Source organism: Citrus sinensis, chromosome 4 (genome assembly GCF_022201045.2).
Source record: "Citrus sinensis cultivar Valencia sweet orange chromosome 4, DVS_A1.0, whole genome shotgun sequence".
NCBI lineage: Eukaryota > Viridiplantae > Streptophyta > Magnoliopsida > Sapindales > Rutaceae > Citrus > Citrus sinensis.
Window position 1 is genome coordinate 20,877,914 of NC_068559.1, and position 17,315 is coordinate 20,895,228.

Sequence of the window (17,315 nt, forward strand, 5' to 3'; positions counted from 1 at the left end):
TTCGATTTACAAAAATATTTGTTTCAAAAGTCTTCACTACCCATTAAGCTGTACTTTGTATTTGCATTCAACTCTGCCCTTTGTGATTTTCCAATTTAAATGCATCACGAATTGGAAAACCAGTACAAGTTTCTGTGAACATTGCCCTTCATATATGAAATAGTCAGATTTGAACCATCAAATTAAATTCTGTTTCCATTACTTTACAATACATAACTGTAATAAATGTTACAACAACAGACAATAGACAAGAAAACATCTGCCGCGAAAGCGCAGATGAAGAAATTTCTTCACTGTGGTAGCTCTCCATTTGAACTAACTTAAAAATTGACTGTAAATCTTCTCAAAGGCGTCCCAAAAGCTTTAGCAGATTTCTGCATTCCCATTAAATTACAAACATTTCATCCATACACAATCATGCTATTAGATTACTGTAATTCATTTTGACAATCACATCAATGTTTTCTTTCCCACTTCCCTTCACGCCTCCCATCCCTTTCTCTTCGTTCCATTACTTGCCTAGACTTGCTTCCCCTAGAACCATGCCTTTGAGAAGAAACAAACACACCAGACTGTCCGTCAAAAGCAGACACTGATTCTGGATCCCCAATGCTACCTGTGTCACCTGAATCTCTGCTTCCATCAAAATTTTCTTCGTAACTGCTACCACAATCATCTGACCGGTCACGAGGTTGTAGAATCGTTGGTGTTTGGCCTGAAAATGACCGTGACCCAGAGAGAACAATGGTTGGCATGCCTGCCATGGATGAACTAGAAGTAGAAATTTCAGGCTGCAGGCTGCCAGTACTTGGCCTTGCAGTTCCTTCAGCACTTGATCTTCCATTTTCCCTTTCACGATACCTTTCACGAGGCCGACTGCAAATGAAGATGCCAAAAACACACTCCCAGCCATTAAAATGTGCAGGAAAAAATGTATATAAAACAGAATTTATGTCCCATACATATATTGTACTAAAGAGCAAGCTCAAGCAATCTGGAGATGTTATGCCCTTGATCTAAGAAAAAATCACAAAATATATAAGAACTTTGAGAGGAGTTGTCAAAAGACTTACCCACTATGAGATGAGGAAGAAAAATCACGTCTTGAGGGTCGTAGTCCAGATTCAGCCTGTTCAAGTTCACGCTGAAGTTCTCTCTGCAAGCAAAATTGCATCTTATTTTTATAAGCATTCATGAAACTATTGCTAAGGCTCATTCTCTACGTAAGCAAACATCTCCGGAAAAACAGAAAAGCAGAAAAACCGGGCAGCATCAAGATGGTCATCCAACAATCCACATGATATGTAGTACATTATGTGCTATTTTACAGTTATGAATGGCAACAATAATGGAAACAAAATGAAATTTTTAGAAAATGAATAAATGTTAATGTCAAGCCACACCTCTTCATGCAATAAAAAGAGAAAATAAAACAGTGTCCGAACAAGCAACTAACAGAAGATTTGAGAATATGAAATCCTAAGAGTTGAGAAGGGTATTGCCTGGGTTTGTCGCTCCTTCTCCATATCAAGATTGTGTCGCAGCTCCCTTGATTTTACACATTCAAGCTCCAGCATCCGCTGTCTCTCAATCTCCTTTTCCATCTCAGCAGTCCTTTCCCTGATTACATAAGAAAACAAATAATAGCAACAAATATCTCTTAATCAGCTCTCATGATGTTCCACATCCAAGTTATAAAGATCACAACTAATAGTACAGTACAAACCTATCAAGTTCTTGGAGAAGCTGTTCTTCTCGCAAAGCCGCCTCTTCTAGATATTTTTGACGAGCGTGCCTGATTAGAAGTTTCTTTTGCCTGCGGGCCACTATTTCTTCCCGGAGCTTAGACTTCTCTCTGATCACAGCAGAAGATCATTAATTAAGCATTCAGCAGTCTTCGTAACAATCAAGTTTGCCATTTAAGATGAAACAATAGCAGAAATAATATGGTTTAAGTTCACTTTTATACTTGTAAATCAGAAACTCCCTAGAATTTGGTGCTAGTCATGAAGAGAAATAAGAACAAATACAAGTACCTGTTACTGCTATTTTAGTGAATCTAGAAAGGTACCTTTCCTTTTGTGAACAAATAGGAAGGTGAAAATATGCTCAAGGTACAACTAGTTTAAATTTGATGGTGTCTTACTTTTTGTGACCTATAAAGTGTACTTGACTGGCTGGTCTCATACACCATCTGGTGCGTTTATCATCCAGTATGAACCTTTATCTTCAGCAAAGAAAAGCTAGAAGATCATTATCAGTTTTCTTTTCCTAGTTCATACTTCATGCCTTCGGTTGGGCTAATCATCAATTAGATTACTAGATTGTTCAGCAATCCTGACTAGCTTAAAGTTGAAAATGCTGCTAAAAAACACATCTCCATTGCTGAATGAACAGCATGTTACTATAATGTTACTTTGAAATTATTTCACAAGTACAGCAAGCAAAGTTTCCAAGCTACCCATGCTTCAAGTAAGATATCAATACAAGGATGCCAGCTCAAACAAGAACAAATATCATATAACTAGAAATATATCACAAACAACATATTGATTGATTGGAAATATGAAGAGCCAACAGCTACAGTTACAGGCTTAAAGGTATTTATCTTATGACAAATTCTTCATTTTATTATTGAAGCACAGCAGAAATCTAAAGAAAAGATATATAGTATATACATACAGGGAAAGAATGCTATCCTTGATTTGCTGAAGACGATTACGATCTTCCACAAATGCTGGACAGGTGAAAGTAGCACAACAGTTAACAAATTTAAATAAAAAAGGATAAGAATACAAGTTTCAGGTTTTTTTGTGCGTCAATTGAGATGACTGTGAGACGTCCGTATTGTTGAAAGATATTATTACCATCTACAGTAGGAATCTGGTCTCCTGTGGAAACTTTTGATGATTCCTGTGTTGCATGTTCCTTTCGGATGATGTCAAGCTCTATTTCTGCTTCCTCTAGTTCCTACAGCATTAAGAGGAAACAAATTATTTAATTGCAGAGCAGCAACAGCATCATAATGGCTGCTCATGCTTACCATAGCGTCTTGATCAATTTTGCTTGAGAAAAGATCAAAGTAGGACTGAACAGAAGTAAGATTAGCGATGACCTGTAACAGATAATTTTCCCATTTAACAGAAGATGGAAAGAATTTGAAGTGAAAAATAAAAAAAACAAAATCCTATTACCCATGAAAACAAAACTCACTTACGGAAACAGAAAGCATTAGAGTCTATAAACCAAAAATTCAATAATTTGTTCCAAATCTCTCATTTCTTTTAAGTTCCCATAAAATATCATCTATAACTGCAGATATTTCTCCTTTTTTTACCCTTATTTCTCCCTCTTGCAAATGCGTATGCTCTCCACCAAAGTTCAAAAATTCCAAGACTTTTCTACAGTGGTTACAATTACTTGGTGCATCGTTCTATGCCAAAACCAGATTTCAGATTTAGTTACATCTTAGTGGGACAATTGCAGGTACAATATTTTGTTGTCATAGCTAGGCCTAAGGTAGATTAGAGCATTTTGGAGTGTTCAATTCATAGTATCCAGTCTTAAGAAAATAACAATGCAAGTGCAAAATTGAAAAGACTAGAGACAGGATGAGACTAAAAAAAGCGAAGGCACAGAGACAGAGCATGGACGTTGAAGGAAAGAAGACAGTTACATCCTTCAATCAACTTCAGAAAAATTTTGGCCGGGGGGCGGGGGGAAAGCCTAAGCAGTCAGGCCCCAAAATTAAAAAGGAAAAAAATAAAAACCGAGAGAACACAAAAACTAATTAAGTCTCCCAGAGCAAGACTCAAGATAGTAAAAAACTAAAAATTCACATCTCCAGAAATTACTCTTAAGTTCATCCTAAAGTAAGCATAATTATGATTATTACTGATCTTGAGAACCCAAATTCCTTTTAGATAAATGAAAACCAAACCCCTTCCCACCTGATGTTAGAGAGATTTGAACCAAATGTACCATCTCAAGAGTTATATAAGCGGTAGAACTCACCCAGCACCCACACACTTTAAGCATTTATATTTGCTGCAGAATGTAAAATGATATCCACAGCAATTTCATGAGATGGCCCTTGTAACATTTCTTACCTGAAGAATTGACTCACGTGTGGTACCAAAATCTGGATCTACTTGTTTTGAGGAATTTGAAGAAAGCACCTCTTTGAGGACCTTACAGACAAAACAGTGGTTCAATACAGAAACATAAAAATACTAAAGATCATTTCACCTCCTAGCAAGGAGAAAACAAAGATCAAGGAACAAATCTTAGCCAGGATGCTTAATTCTTTCAAGAGCATCCGGCCAAACATGTCTTTAGCACCTGCTATGACAATATACCTCTTTGGCTTCATCTCCTTCATTTCTCAATCTACACAACACTTGGCATGCCTTTCTCTCAAGATCCCCAAGCCTGCCTCCTATAAAAGGACAAACAAGAAATTGAAAGGAAAAAAGGAAGTGAATGCATGCACTCAGAATTTTACCTTGACATTCAAAGTTATTAACAATAAAACACCATACCAGATTTGGACAACCCCAAGGTTTCTATGTCATTCCAAACACTTTGAGGAATCAATGAAATATCTTCAGCTGGAGAGTATAAACAAGCACCAGCAATGAGTGCCAATGAAAGTTGTAGTAATGGACTATCACACACTGGATGTGCAAGTTTCCCAAAACCATGAAGAACACTATCTGCGGCCGCAAGAAAAGATTGCAGGTGGTTCCTATCACAAAAGGGGATATAATCGACAAGAAGCGCCATAGCACGAGTCCTTAACGGTAAAGATGCATCAGATGATGCCAGCACGACTACCCGATCCCATGTACTTGAAACCAAAAAAGACAAAATCGCCTCAGGGATAGAAGATGAAACTAAGCTTGGGGAGACTAACTTATTGGAAAATGAAGAATAATGAGTGGCTGATGCTTCATTTATATCTTGACCAACAAATTTACCCAAGTGCTGAAGCGCAATAAACCGTTGCTCAGGTTCAGGATGACCAAGCATAGTACAGAAAAGATCAACCAGAGGAATCTCACACTCTTTATGTCTTTGAATCCCTCTTATATATAATATTGACAACCATTTATCTATCTGTAGGCGCCAAGCAATTTTCGGTGCATTGGCAGAAAAGCTTTTGATTGCAGAACAAACAGTACCAATGACATTATCGAGCTCAAAACAATGGGGCACTCCAAGTAGACAGTCAAGAAGCACAGATGCAACCTCCCAGCAATGGTTTTCTTGAGATTGTATGATTAATTTGGCAAGTCCTTCGAAGCCAGTTCTCCAATGAACCAGGGACAGATCAGCTGAATTAAATGGCAAAGGATTTTTGCTGTCATTTTCTTCTTCAATATTTGAAGCTATTGAAGATAAGCATCTAGAGTACATAAAACACTCTGCTGATATAACAGTAAGCTTCTTCGCTAGTTGATGATGAAGACTCCCACAGAGCTCAATAGTTGAAAAAAGTTTACCAATGAGAGCCTCCAAGTCTTTAGTAAAGTATTCTATTTCATCTGCAGCTAAACAATAGTTCTTCTGATTCAAGAAGACATTATCAAAGTTGTTATTGTCCAGCTTTTCAGAATCATTAGTAAGGGAAGTGCTGTAAAAGGCATCACTAAGAAACCGTGAACATAAACCTGAGCTACTGTGCCGGGATGTCCCAATGCTAACATAAAACTGAGGCAACTGAAGAGCGATAAAGCCAAAGACTCTTGAAGTCTGAATTAACAAATCTTTGCAACTTTCCATAAATCTCTGAAATGCACAGAGGTAATCATGGAAAGAAGCTGTTGGCTCAAAACCAGTGAAATCAGCCCATAGTATTAGAGATTCCAACATTTCTTTTCTACGTTGAAAAGATAAATCAAGAAAGACAGAAGCCAGAATAAAAATTATAAGAGCCCGGCTGTATGCCTTATCCGCATAAGTATCTTGGTTCTCATTTTCCTGTCTAATTTTCATTAGCAGCTCATCAAAGCATAGTGACTCAAAATTAAGACAAGATTCATCAGCTAATACTATTTCTTCATCAGAAGCCTTACGCAATGAATATGAGATGATTGGCTTTAACAGATCCAATATAGATTCAAGAAATGGCACATCACAATATGGGGCCTGACAGAGAGACACCAGCACTTGCACCACTCTTGGTATCTCGGGCACCATTGCTTCCATGTGCTCAATGACAATGGCTTCAAGTACATAAAGAATGACTGCTTTGGCATTCCTAGCAACAAAACCCTTCAAATAATCAGAACTATTTCGAGTGGTGACTTGGTCTTTCTGAACAAACGGCCATAAGCACAAATCAGAAAACCAGCATAAAATATCAGGCACGACACTAGAAGGAAGTGATCTCAACTGCAATCCAACAGCCTCCAAAATTGTCTCCCCAAATAAATCAAATTGCCTTTTCATATTTGGGAAGAACCTACTGAGTTCAGGGTAGATGACGTGAAAAGACTGATCTTCATGTTTCTGATGAGCCAATTCAAACACTCTAACGCTCGGAGATTGTTTGATTCCTGATCGTTCAATCTTTATATCTTCATGCTTTCGATCAATAACATTATCAACTAGAGAAAGCTCATCAGCAAATATAGAGAGCGAATATGTCAGCTGAGAAATATCTGAAACAAGGAAAAGACAATCCTTTATAAATTGTTTTGCAATACGAGATATAGCCATCCAACCAAGAAACCGCACAAGAGCAGAAGCACAGTTAGAGAATGTAGGTATTTTCTGCATCCAGACAGAAGGAGCGATCAAGTTTCCATGTCGAAAACCTTTTTTGTCATTGACAGGAAACTCTGACTCATCATCACCACCACTTGAAGCATTTACCAATCTCTGCAGCAGTATCCACCGTCTTCGTGCCCCGTGTATTTTTTCTGGATTCAACTGCATATTTCCTTCTTTTAACTGGCAATATAAGGATGACAGCATCCCATTAAGGTAATCAGCAGATCCTAATATGATATCAATCACAAGTTCAGGAGCACAATACAGCTTAGTAGCCGAGTGCAAGAAGAACACAAGACAATGCATAAGAATTTCATGCATAGAATGCTGCTCTTTTTGTAACCTCCGGATCAGAAAATTGCACAACAGAGCCTGATTTTGACGAACTAAAGTGACAGCATCCGCAGATTGTATATCAAAGGGAGACAACTTTATGACCTGTTCATCGAAATCTTCTGAAGTGCTTGGATAATGTTCGCCATCTGAAAACTTTTCATGATACTTCTTGTCTAATTCAGCAGCATCAAGAAGCAATTGAAGCACAATTTTGTCTCTCTTCTTTTCAAGATCAGCTACTGTTTCCAAATTACAATTTTTCTTTCCAGAACGTCTCAGCTCCGGAAGTTCAAAACTTCTTGGAACTTTAGGGCCACTAATTTTCATCTGGTCCAAAATATTTGTACCGGCTCTGAATGAGATTACGAAAAATGGATTGACATAGCATTCAGCAGCCAAGAGTAAAGCATCTATAGCAGCATCATGACCTTCAGCGGAAAGCTCATGCTTTAAGTGTAAGTCTGAAGCCAAGCGCCGAAATTCAGATGCCCTAAGCTCACAGTCTCTAAAGTTTATCAGTTGAAAATAATCTGCTTGCAAATTGAAGTAGTCAGCAGCAAAACCAGTGTCTAATGCTACACCATTCTGTAAATTGGCGAGAGTTTTATCCAAGACATTCTTCTGTTCTGAGCTGTAATCCTTATTGTCATAATCTGATACGTGTTTGTCAGGATTGAGAGAAAATTCTGTCAGTCCAATACTCCGCAGCTCTTGTGGAGCAAAAAAAAGGCTGGCATCTTCATTAAGATCATTTTTCACAGCTACATCATGTGTATCATTTTTCATAGCTACATCATGTGTATCTGTCTTTCCATCAAAAGCATCATGAATACCAGGCTTTGTAGAAGATTCATGTTCAATGGTAGTAGTTATTGATGATTTGCAAAGATCAATTTCAGGAGGTAACTGCAAGTGAGGTTCCAATATGGAGAGAAGTACACTGCATCGAGAATTGAATAAAATCATTACAAATAAATACAATAGAACCTTATGTTAATTGATGCTCTCAGCATGCCATCAGACCAACCGAATTTCAAAACATCATATTAAAGGATAGGAAAATTCTAATTTATCCCGTTATTGATTTATTAATTTTTTGTGCAAGTGAAATACAAATTCTTCATAGTCTCAGAAGCAAGGGTATATAGATAACTTAATAATTATTTCCATAAATTTTATTTTATTATTCACCTCTTTATTCTTTGACGAGATGTGAAAATATCCTCAGAGTATCGCCTGAACAAAATGCTACAATAGGACTTTAGTGATGATATGAAAGAGTTATATGATACCTTGGAGCAACTGATCCAAGCCTCCACTCAGATTCCAGCGAAGGAAGAACGGCTGACTTTTGTACTGCTGTCCGGATAACATTGAGAGCAATGTCACAAGATTCCTTCTGCTTCTCTGTGAAAGTGAAAGATGCGTCACCAATTTCTATTGTACTCTTCATCGCAAATATGACAGGATCAAGAAAAGGCTCCAGCATCTCTAAAAGAAAGAGAATTTTGTGCTTCACTTCCTGAAAGTGTCCAATGATTAAATTAATAGCTGTACTTTATACAGTTATGAGCTAAGTGGTAATATGGTTGTAACCAAACTCTCGATAAGATAGTAAGGGCATTTCAATGTGATTCTGAGTTAGTATTTAACATTATCTTCCATAAGTATCACGAAAAAAGGGTGACATTTGCAACATCAGGCTCCTAGATAGTTTTCAATGCTACTCATGAGCAATAAAACCTGAGCTTATAAAACAGTACACCCAAAGCATTCTAGAGCACCTTATACTTTCCGAGTAGATCATCCATGTGCCCAGATAAAGCCAGCATAATGTATTTGAGGGCAGCACGAGCGCGAGTTAAAGAATGACAGGCACCCTGATATGTTCACAGAACAACAAAACCTTCAATATATTCCATATTCAGATAAATGAGATGAAAAGGGCACTGTTAGAAATATAAGAAATGTTTGTACATGGTGAACATTTTAACCATTTTACAAATACATTAAAATTCTTAATCATTCTAAAGTATCTTCTTCATAAAACTGATATTTAAAAAATTATAAAAAGTAAATAACAAAGGGGTCACCATAACCAAGATTAAGTATAAAATTTCCAGATTCAGTGATCCTACCCATCCTCCCAGCAGGCACTGAGATCCAGCAAGTAATTTTAAGTGAGGAATCTCAACGCAGTTTGAAAATACAAATTAAGTTTCTAAGGCCCATTCCAAAGTAACCTCAAAACTGTTGTATAGCTTCTGACTTTCATTTTTTTCCTTTTTTTTCGAAAAATTTCTGGAGCTCTTCAGAATATCTTCACAAGAGACAAAAACAACAAGCAATGAATGATCCATGTATATAGTTCCAGATGAAACTGGTTCGAAGCTAAAATATATACTCCATTAGTCCCGACCACTAATCAATGATGAAACCAGAAATAAGAACATTCCAAGGTGTTATCATATATATATATTTTTTTAAAAAAGGGATTTTATGCAAAAACTACCAACTAATTCCATTTTCAAACATGCGATTCAGTACGAAATGCTTTTGTATTTTAGAAATAACCCACAAGAAAAGAAAAAGTGTCATGACTTGAGCATGAAAAATCAAGGCAGAAAAGAACCATTGGAGTCTCCAATTGAAATTCAAAATGATTTATCCCTTGAAATAAAATATTACGCTTGGCTGAAGAATATATAACAAAGCAGGAAGTATGATCTTCATAACAGTGACCATATCTTATTATCCTTGTTTTGCCCCTCAATTTGCTATTGACAATTTTTGGATACAAAAGAAGGTTGAACAGTAGAGAATCCTTTTACTTTAATGGAACAATAAAGAACTTGCATACATATAAATGTTGACACACCTGGATAGTGCCCAAAAGATCCTCCACAAGCTCCACAATCAGATCAACCTGTACATAATCAGCGGCATAACTGAGAAATCAGAAAAGAAATAAATTAATAAAAAGTAAAAGCAAACTGAGTACACACTAGTATTCCACCTCCAAACCACACTACATAAAACTTTAATAAGATCTGCCCCATACCAACCTTTGCTACCACATGAGAGATCCAAGAAGCTAATGCACCTGAACACAGATCAATTAGAACACATGCAGCCTTAGCCTGCACAAACATAAAATGAAGCTGTTGGCATCCGCATTAAGGAATATTATTTTATGAGGTCAAAATTCGTAGTAAGATATGTTGCTTTTTCTGTAAAGAAAACTTAAAGGATTATACCCTCTAGTCAGTTACAGCTTACTATATTGCCTTTTTTCTATGCCTTCCCTAACATTGGATGCAAGTTTTAGGCAACCAAATGACTATCAGAAGAAGAATTCATCTGAAGAGAGGAAACTTTCATTTTGAGATAGCATGAAACTTCACATAAAAGTATCACATCAATTTACATCAGTGGACAACGAACCAACATATGCAATAGGATAATATCCCTCCCTGTATGTCTGTACATTGTGTGTGAGCTTGTGTGAACATGCATGCATGTGGGTACTTGTATGAACAGAAATCAGGAGAGATGTGAATATTCTATCCCCAGAGACACAGACACACACACGCACAGAGAGAGAGAGGTGGCATACACCTCTTGAAAACAAAAGATGGGAAGTTACTACAACTAAGATCAAGGGAGAGGGACAAACATGTGATGGTGAAAACGATGACAAATAGCCAGCACAAGCATGAAGAAGAGGTTGGTACAGTGATGAAGACGATGTCACAACAATCTGCAATTAGAAAACACACCAATGAGCAGAATGATGATATAACAAAAAAAGTAAAACAAAAATCATATAAAACCAAGAAAGTTGAAGGACAAAAGAAAGCATTAAAAATCAAATGCAACCTGAGATAGGGCTTGCTGCACAAAAGGTTGTTTCCATTGAGAAAAACTGTCATCAACATTATCAAGACTGCTCATAGAAGGCCGAAGTGCTAAAACATATGAAGAAGTTAAAAAAAAAATGTCAGACATATTCAATCAACGAAGCTCAAAGGAATTCAATTTTGACCATGATATTCCAACAAAACATTTAAATGCTATCAGCCACAACAACATTCTGGCATAACTTCTACGCCACAAACGAATAACACTTTAAACGGAAATTTATCTCCTGATCAGCATCGAGGAGCTATGTTAGTAAAAGATATGTGATTCATCACCATTCTGAAAAGGATGGCTAGCACTAGACACTCAACCTGGAAGCAATGCTTGTACTAGTGGTAGTGCAGACCAGAAGTCAACAGAACTCCCTGCTAATTTGCTGCAAAGAAGGGGCTGTAAGAAACACAAAGTTCCTATGTAAATGGATCGAGAAATGCACAGGAATAGACATCACAAAAAGCACAATGTTTAAGGAATATTATATTTCTAATACTGATGAAATCAACCTGTGATGCACAAGCGTAAAGAACATGTAAAATCCCTTCTTCCACAGCCCCTACATCCAAGATGCTAAGAATGCTATAGTCCCAGATATCATCAGGTAGTTGAAATTCTTCTCCAAACAAGTTTGAATAATCGACTAAAGGAACTGGGTTGGAAACTTCATATTTTGCTGTCTCATCAAGGTCAGATGGAGCAACACTGGAAGGCATTGATGCTTCTTGCACTAGCACAGGATCTATAAGCTTCTGCAAAACTCTAGAAGCCTGAAGTAATGGGACATTACATAACCACGTTCAGAATTTAAAGGCTAAAAGCTGAAAATCATCCTGCAAAGCACAGTAGAGAAGATAGATGCATTACCTTTCTGCAAATAGTTCCTAGGTCAGGATCTTTATATGCCTTTCTAAGCAGCACAAAAATTGCATCAGGACGAAATGCCATTGAACTGGACGTGGATGACATAAAAGGCAACATCCCACGTGATCTCCTTGGCTGCCATGACAAAGCAAAATTAAAGCAAACGTTGAGTTGCTAACATCTCCAAACTTATACAGTTTATGTATGTAAATCCAAAAGCCACTCAGATATTGAATTCTTTGAAACTGTAGAATCAGTAGTGAAATAAGACAAAATAATATTGAAATCAATCAGATGTTCCATCCAGCCCCAACAATCAATGTGTCATAAGATTATCACTCACTTTGTCACCAAGTCACCTTTTCCCTTAAGTTGAAATTGCAACTTTAAATTTCTTAAATTACCATATGGCTAATAAAGAAGACTACTAGAAAAGATCAACAAATTTTGGGAAACAAATAAATGAAAAAAATGATATTTATATTATTGAGCATAGACATGAAAAGCAATCTGTTATAGCAAGTTTTAGAAAGTTACAGATGATTCATTTAAAAAAGAAAGAGAATAATAACATTCTTTTAAGAAACTATTAAAGTTTATTAACAAAAGCAAAGTTTAAGAATTACTAACGTTAACAACTTTTACACAAGTATGGAGGCACCAAAATCGAAAACCAATGACAAAAATTCAAGTAATCCGGAATGAAAAGAAACACAGGAATTCTATTCATTTTCAAAGAAAAAACAAAAATTTAACCATCCAAGTCACCAGGCATCTGCACATGCAGAACATGGTGGAGGAGGTAGTCATGAAGGAAATGCAAAAGAAGAGATCCATTCCAAATCGAAAGCAAAAATAGTCTGGATGACAAGTACGACAATACCTCAAAGTTAGAGGAAACAGTTAAGGCTGATGACGCCTGACTGCTCTTAGAAACTTCAGAATCAGAGACATTGCTGGAAGATCTAGCTGTTTCTCTGTAGTATCAATACAATGTTAAGCATCAAGATAAGTACATTACATTAATATGGTGTATATATGCAGAAAAAAAATTAACAAAATTACCTCTAGATAAACAAGACAGACAAATCTACTCAAGGACAAAAAAACAACAATATCACTGATGACAGGAAATTAAAGTATGCAAGTATGAAGCTGTCCCTATTGTCCTTGAGGGATGGGATAATGACTAGTTAAATCTAGAGATTGACATGCCATGCAACTGCAAAGAGATGATGGCCTACTGTGCAATAGTAACTTCTTGGGGAAAAAATGGAAATAAAGAAAATAGCTGATCCAATGGCTTGCTAAAAAGCGGAGAATGTCATAGTGAAGTTCAATAAAAGGCAGAAAGGTATGGAAAGCTTTTGAAAAAAAAAAAAAAATAGTCCTTCATCCAGAACATTTCTTGATGCGATTTCAAAACATTAAGCAAGTATGGCAATCTTTACAACTGGCAGTCAAAAAATAAAAAAATCCACAGACGCTAATACTGGGAAAGAGCCTGCACGAAAAAAAAATATAGAAATGGAGTAAACTAACCTTTCCTTCACAACATGAAGTAGCGGGTAAAATGGACCAGAAAGCATAGCTAGAAAACGCAAATTAGATTCAGCAGCATCTAAGAAGCTGGAAAGATCCACCTACACCGTGACAAAACATGAAGCTCACAATGATGATACTAAAGCAGAGAGAGAAAAGAAGGGGAAAAAATGGAAACTAAAAGGAAAATTACCAAAAAAGAAAGAAAAGGTTTCACCAAAATGCGAAAACAAGTATACCTCAAGTTGAGGAAGAAACACATGCAACCGATTTGTCATGTCTTGAAGCAACTACAAACTAAAAAGCATCAGACGGCAAAGAAATATAAAAAATCAAAGTAGCAAAAACAGCAATGGATTAAAATGTCAGTATTAGTGATAAGCTCAACCTGAAGATGCATATCCTGAGCATCTTGTTTGTGCGACATAATGTGTGGTAATAAGTGATTAACAACTGACTGGAACTCTGGTTCAAGACCAGTCACAGTTACCCCGATCAACTGTAAAGAAGATTGTGTTTAGTTTACAATTAAAACAAAGAAGAAGAAAAAAAGGGTACAAACAGAAGCATCCTAAAGTTTGAAAGCACATGTAAAGGGTTTGTACATTACAAATCATACACACAAAGGTAACAAATTTCAATTCTGAAAAATTAAGGTGCAGACATCTTATTTAATAAGGAAAATAAAATAAGAGTGGTGTTCTAGCCTCTACGAAAGTAAAACAAAAGTAGGAAAAATCCTTTTGCCCAGACCCACCAACAATTGAATTTGTCAAACCAAGCACTTAAACAAACAGGCATCCTTATCATATTGCAACCAACAGAATATGGTAAACCAGAAGTATCTTAGGAGAAAATATAGAAACTAGAAAAACTGCTTAATGTTTACAATTCAACGTGGATGAACAAGTACAATCCAAAATATTCATATTCCATGTAACTGCAAGGAAGAAAGTAATATGACCTCCGAAATCAGTTTCACAAGAAAAAACTTGCTAACCTAATGGCAGGCGACAGTCACAAATGAATTGTTTCTCTACAAGTGACGACAAGAACTTTACTTAAAATGCCAACAACACTATGGAGTAGGACTCCTGCCAGAATGAATACCTAGATTGTCAAACTTGGGGTGTTTTAGATACAAAATCAAGGAATCAACACAAAGTAATCAATTTGACCTTCCTACATCTTCAATGACAGCAGAACAGCAAAATAGCTAGAATAGAAGTTGAGAAACTATTAGTTCGCCTAGAGGATAAAACATTGTTGTCCAATAAAATGGGAAGTACGTAGAATGCAGCCAATGGTAATAATAAGCAAGTGGTGAGTTTAAGTTACAAATCTTCGTCATACATAAACAACAAGAAATATATCAGTTTATATTGGCAGAGGGAGATCTAAAGTCCGGAAACAGAAGCCTGCTGCAGAGGTGTCAGCTCATAAAATTCTTAGATTGAGGGAGATCTAAAGTCCAGACACAGAAGCCTGCTGCAGAGGTGTCAGCTCATAAAATTCTTAGATTGAACATTCATTAAAGTAGTGCTTTAATAATATAATTATGCATGGGTCCTCAACACGAATCTTGATTACGCCGAACTACATTGCAATCAATACATTACCATACTTTTGAAGAACTTGGGGTGCTACCCATCTTCTCAAAAGAGACAATGAAAGCAATCATCATTGCTGCAATTATAAAAGCACCTAGGTTCCTAAATGACTAAAGGCCTATGAGTTTGCTAGAAATAAGTATACTATCACTGCCAACACCCACTTCCTGGATGCTGACCATCATCAGAAGAGAAACAGGACCTCGGTCATCGACGTGTAATAGGAGATTATAAATTCTGTATAAAATTAGATCATTATGACTTGCAAAGTGCATCAAACATAAACGGAAACGTGACAAATAAACCGGAAGAAGGGAAGAAGGATATGCATACACAAGTATACAGGATCTGCATGTATCTAGTTTCTTTAATGGAAGCTGTAATTTAGGCAGACACAATTTGTCTTACAATAATGGTACTCAAGCATATAAGAATTGTAAAGGATTTCCATGTAAATGTTACTTGCTTTCTGACCTTATAAAGCATTTGATTTGGTATAACTTAGTCATGAAAAACATAACTTAGAAAGAGTTGGCACGCCAATCCTGCACCACGGATTTTTCTACAAATGTCTACAAATAATCAACAAAACTTTACAATAGAAACTTTATCCTAGTGTACAATTCACTACATCAGTTGAAGTTTGCCACATCAGTAGACCACATATATTTGTTAGACCTATGCACAATAAAGCTATAGTGCAGAACACCCAAGTCTGGATCAGAAAAGACATAAACGTCATCATATATTACCTGAATGAAAAAAACAGCTATAGGATTTCCACGTAAACAAGATATCCGCACGTAACGACATGGAGTGTAGTTCATAGGGTATATCATATCGCGACGAGGTGCTTCACAGCGTGGGCGAACCTTTACAAATGTCTCTGGCTGGTAAAAAAAGATATAAGATATACTTTGCGAACAAAAAATACATACATTTTAAGTAATATCAAATCCGTAAATTTACTGCTAATCATGGTTAGGCACATCTAATGTTAAAAGCTATTGTCTCAACTAACAATAAAAAGTTCAAGGATTGTAAAAAGAGAAAAGTCTTTAGTTCAATCAGAACCTTGTAACGTAAGCCAACAGAAATTTCCCATTCAAGAACAGACTTGTTATAGATGCGTATATGTGATAATAAACATGGTTCCTGCAAACAAGAAAAAAGTAATGAGGTACAAAATCACAATCTAATATAATGAACCTGAAACACCAATGCCATTTATTTGGTCCCACTTTTGTAGCTGTTGTATTACTGCTTAATTTAGAGAGCATTGCCGCTTACGGAAAATTTACAGATTTTTAGGTTTCTCCAATTTCCAAGCACATCCAAAGTCTAAGACAACCTGTAAGTTGCTTAACACATAGTTCCTCAAAATTTCCCCAACTTGTTAAAAATTATTAGATGAAAAAGAATCAAAATTCTAAAATTGGTAATTTTTTTTTCTTAGGCCGTCATCACAGGCACAAATCACTATAGCAATTATGCACATATATATAAGTGTATATAGAGAGAGTGAGAGAGTTACGTCGAGTTCCAGTAAGATCCACTCTTTGGTGTTGGTAGCGGTCGACCAGTGTGTGCGGAGGTCGGTGTCGAGCACGAAAGTGGCCTTTTGCGACGGCGATTCTCTCGACATTCCTTTAACTTTGTAAGGCAAAGGTTTCACTCGAGGCTCCAATTCTATCTCCATCTCTCTCTTATCTTATCTTCTACTTCTTCTTATTTAATTCAATTTCTAGGGTTGATTTCGAATGAGGAATTGCAAGGGCTCTGATTGAATCTCTGAAGTTCCTTGAGCTCTTAAGCTCCAAGAACTGAGAAATCTGTCTGTGAAATTGAAGAAGAAGAACATAGAAACGAAATGGAGTTGGTCTGGATATTGGGCTCCATTTTGGGCTCATTTTAGGCCCAATTCTGAGATTCGGTTAATAAGTAGCGTTTTTGTTTGGTTGCTAAGGGTAATTTTCAGCGCCCTCCCTTGAAGTTTGGGGTCGTTTCATTTTGATAAAAACTATTCGTGTATTTCCAATGTCCTCCGTTGCCATTTGGATGCTATTTCATATAGTGAATATTCGAAGGCAATCCAGTAATTTTATGTTAAATACATTTAAAATTTAAACAAACTTAACCATTTTCAATCCATAGTGCGAGATATGTATGTCTAATATTCAATGTCTAATGAAGAAAGCAATATATTATTCATTAGTTATTCAATGGCTTTTCTTCTCACTAAACAAAGCCAAAGACAACAAAGAAAATTGA

At 36.4% G+C, this 17,315-nt stretch overlaps 1 protein-coding gene across 4 annotated transcripts; it reads right to left on the reverse strand.

The window, feature by feature from the left end:
* Positions 1 to 129: 129 nt before the first annotated feature.
* On the reverse strand, positions 130 to 16,893 carry LOC102621032 (uncharacterized). Of its 4 annotated transcripts, XM_006484680.4 has the most exons (26): positions 16,579 to 16,893; positions 16,119 to 16,199; positions 15,797 to 15,934; positions 13,823 to 13,933; positions 13,674 to 13,724; positions 13,435 to 13,535; positions 12,776 to 12,869; positions 11,896 to 12,027; positions 11,538 to 11,798; positions 11,346 to 11,424; positions 10,993 to 11,081; positions 10,790 to 10,873; positions 10,179 to 10,253; positions 9,992 to 10,039; positions 8,898 to 8,993; positions 8,406 to 8,635; positions 4,542 to 8,053; positions 4,359 to 4,438; positions 4,110 to 4,190; positions 3,044 to 3,115; positions 2,868 to 2,970; positions 2,683 to 2,737; positions 1,727 to 1,855; positions 1,503 to 1,620; positions 1,074 to 1,156; positions 130 to 876 (listed from the first exon to the last, which is right to left on the reverse strand). In XM_006484680.4, the coding sequence occupies exons 1-26, from the start codon at positions 16,741 to 16,743 to the stop codon at positions 456 to 458; spliced, it is 6,489 nt and encodes a 2,162-aa protein (XP_006484743.1). In that variant the 5' UTR covers positions 16,744 to 16,893; the 3' UTR covers positions 130 to 455. The 4 variants fall into 4 exon arrangements, with proteins under 4 accessions (XP_006484743.1, XP_006484744.1, XP_006484745.1 ...); XM_006484681.2 differs by lacking the exons at positions 15,797 to 15,934; positions 16,119 to 16,199; positions 16,579 to 16,893 and having other exon boundaries at positions 13,674 to 13,731; XM_006484682.3 differs by lacking the exons at positions 11,896 to 12,027; positions 12,776 to 12,869; positions 13,435 to 13,535; ... (3 more) ...; positions 16,119 to 16,199; positions 16,579 to 16,893 and having other exon boundaries at positions 11,346 to 11,410; positions 11,538 to 11,712.
* Positions 16,894 to 17,315: the final 422 nt, after the last annotated feature.

Coding starts and splice junctions, on each gene's coding strand:
- LOC102621032 (XM_006484680.4), bottom strand. CDS start 16,743: ATGGAGATAGAATTGGAGCCTCGAGTGAAACCTTTGCCTTACAAAGTT. Junction 13,536..13,673: donor TGTTTCTTCCTCAACTTGAG/GTATACTTGTTT, acceptor GTCACGGTGTAG/GTGGATCTTTCCAGCTTCTT. Junction 10,254..10,789: donor CATCGTTTTCACCATCACAT/GTTTGTCCCTCT, acceptor ATGTTTGTGCAG/GCTAAGGCTGCATGTGTTCT.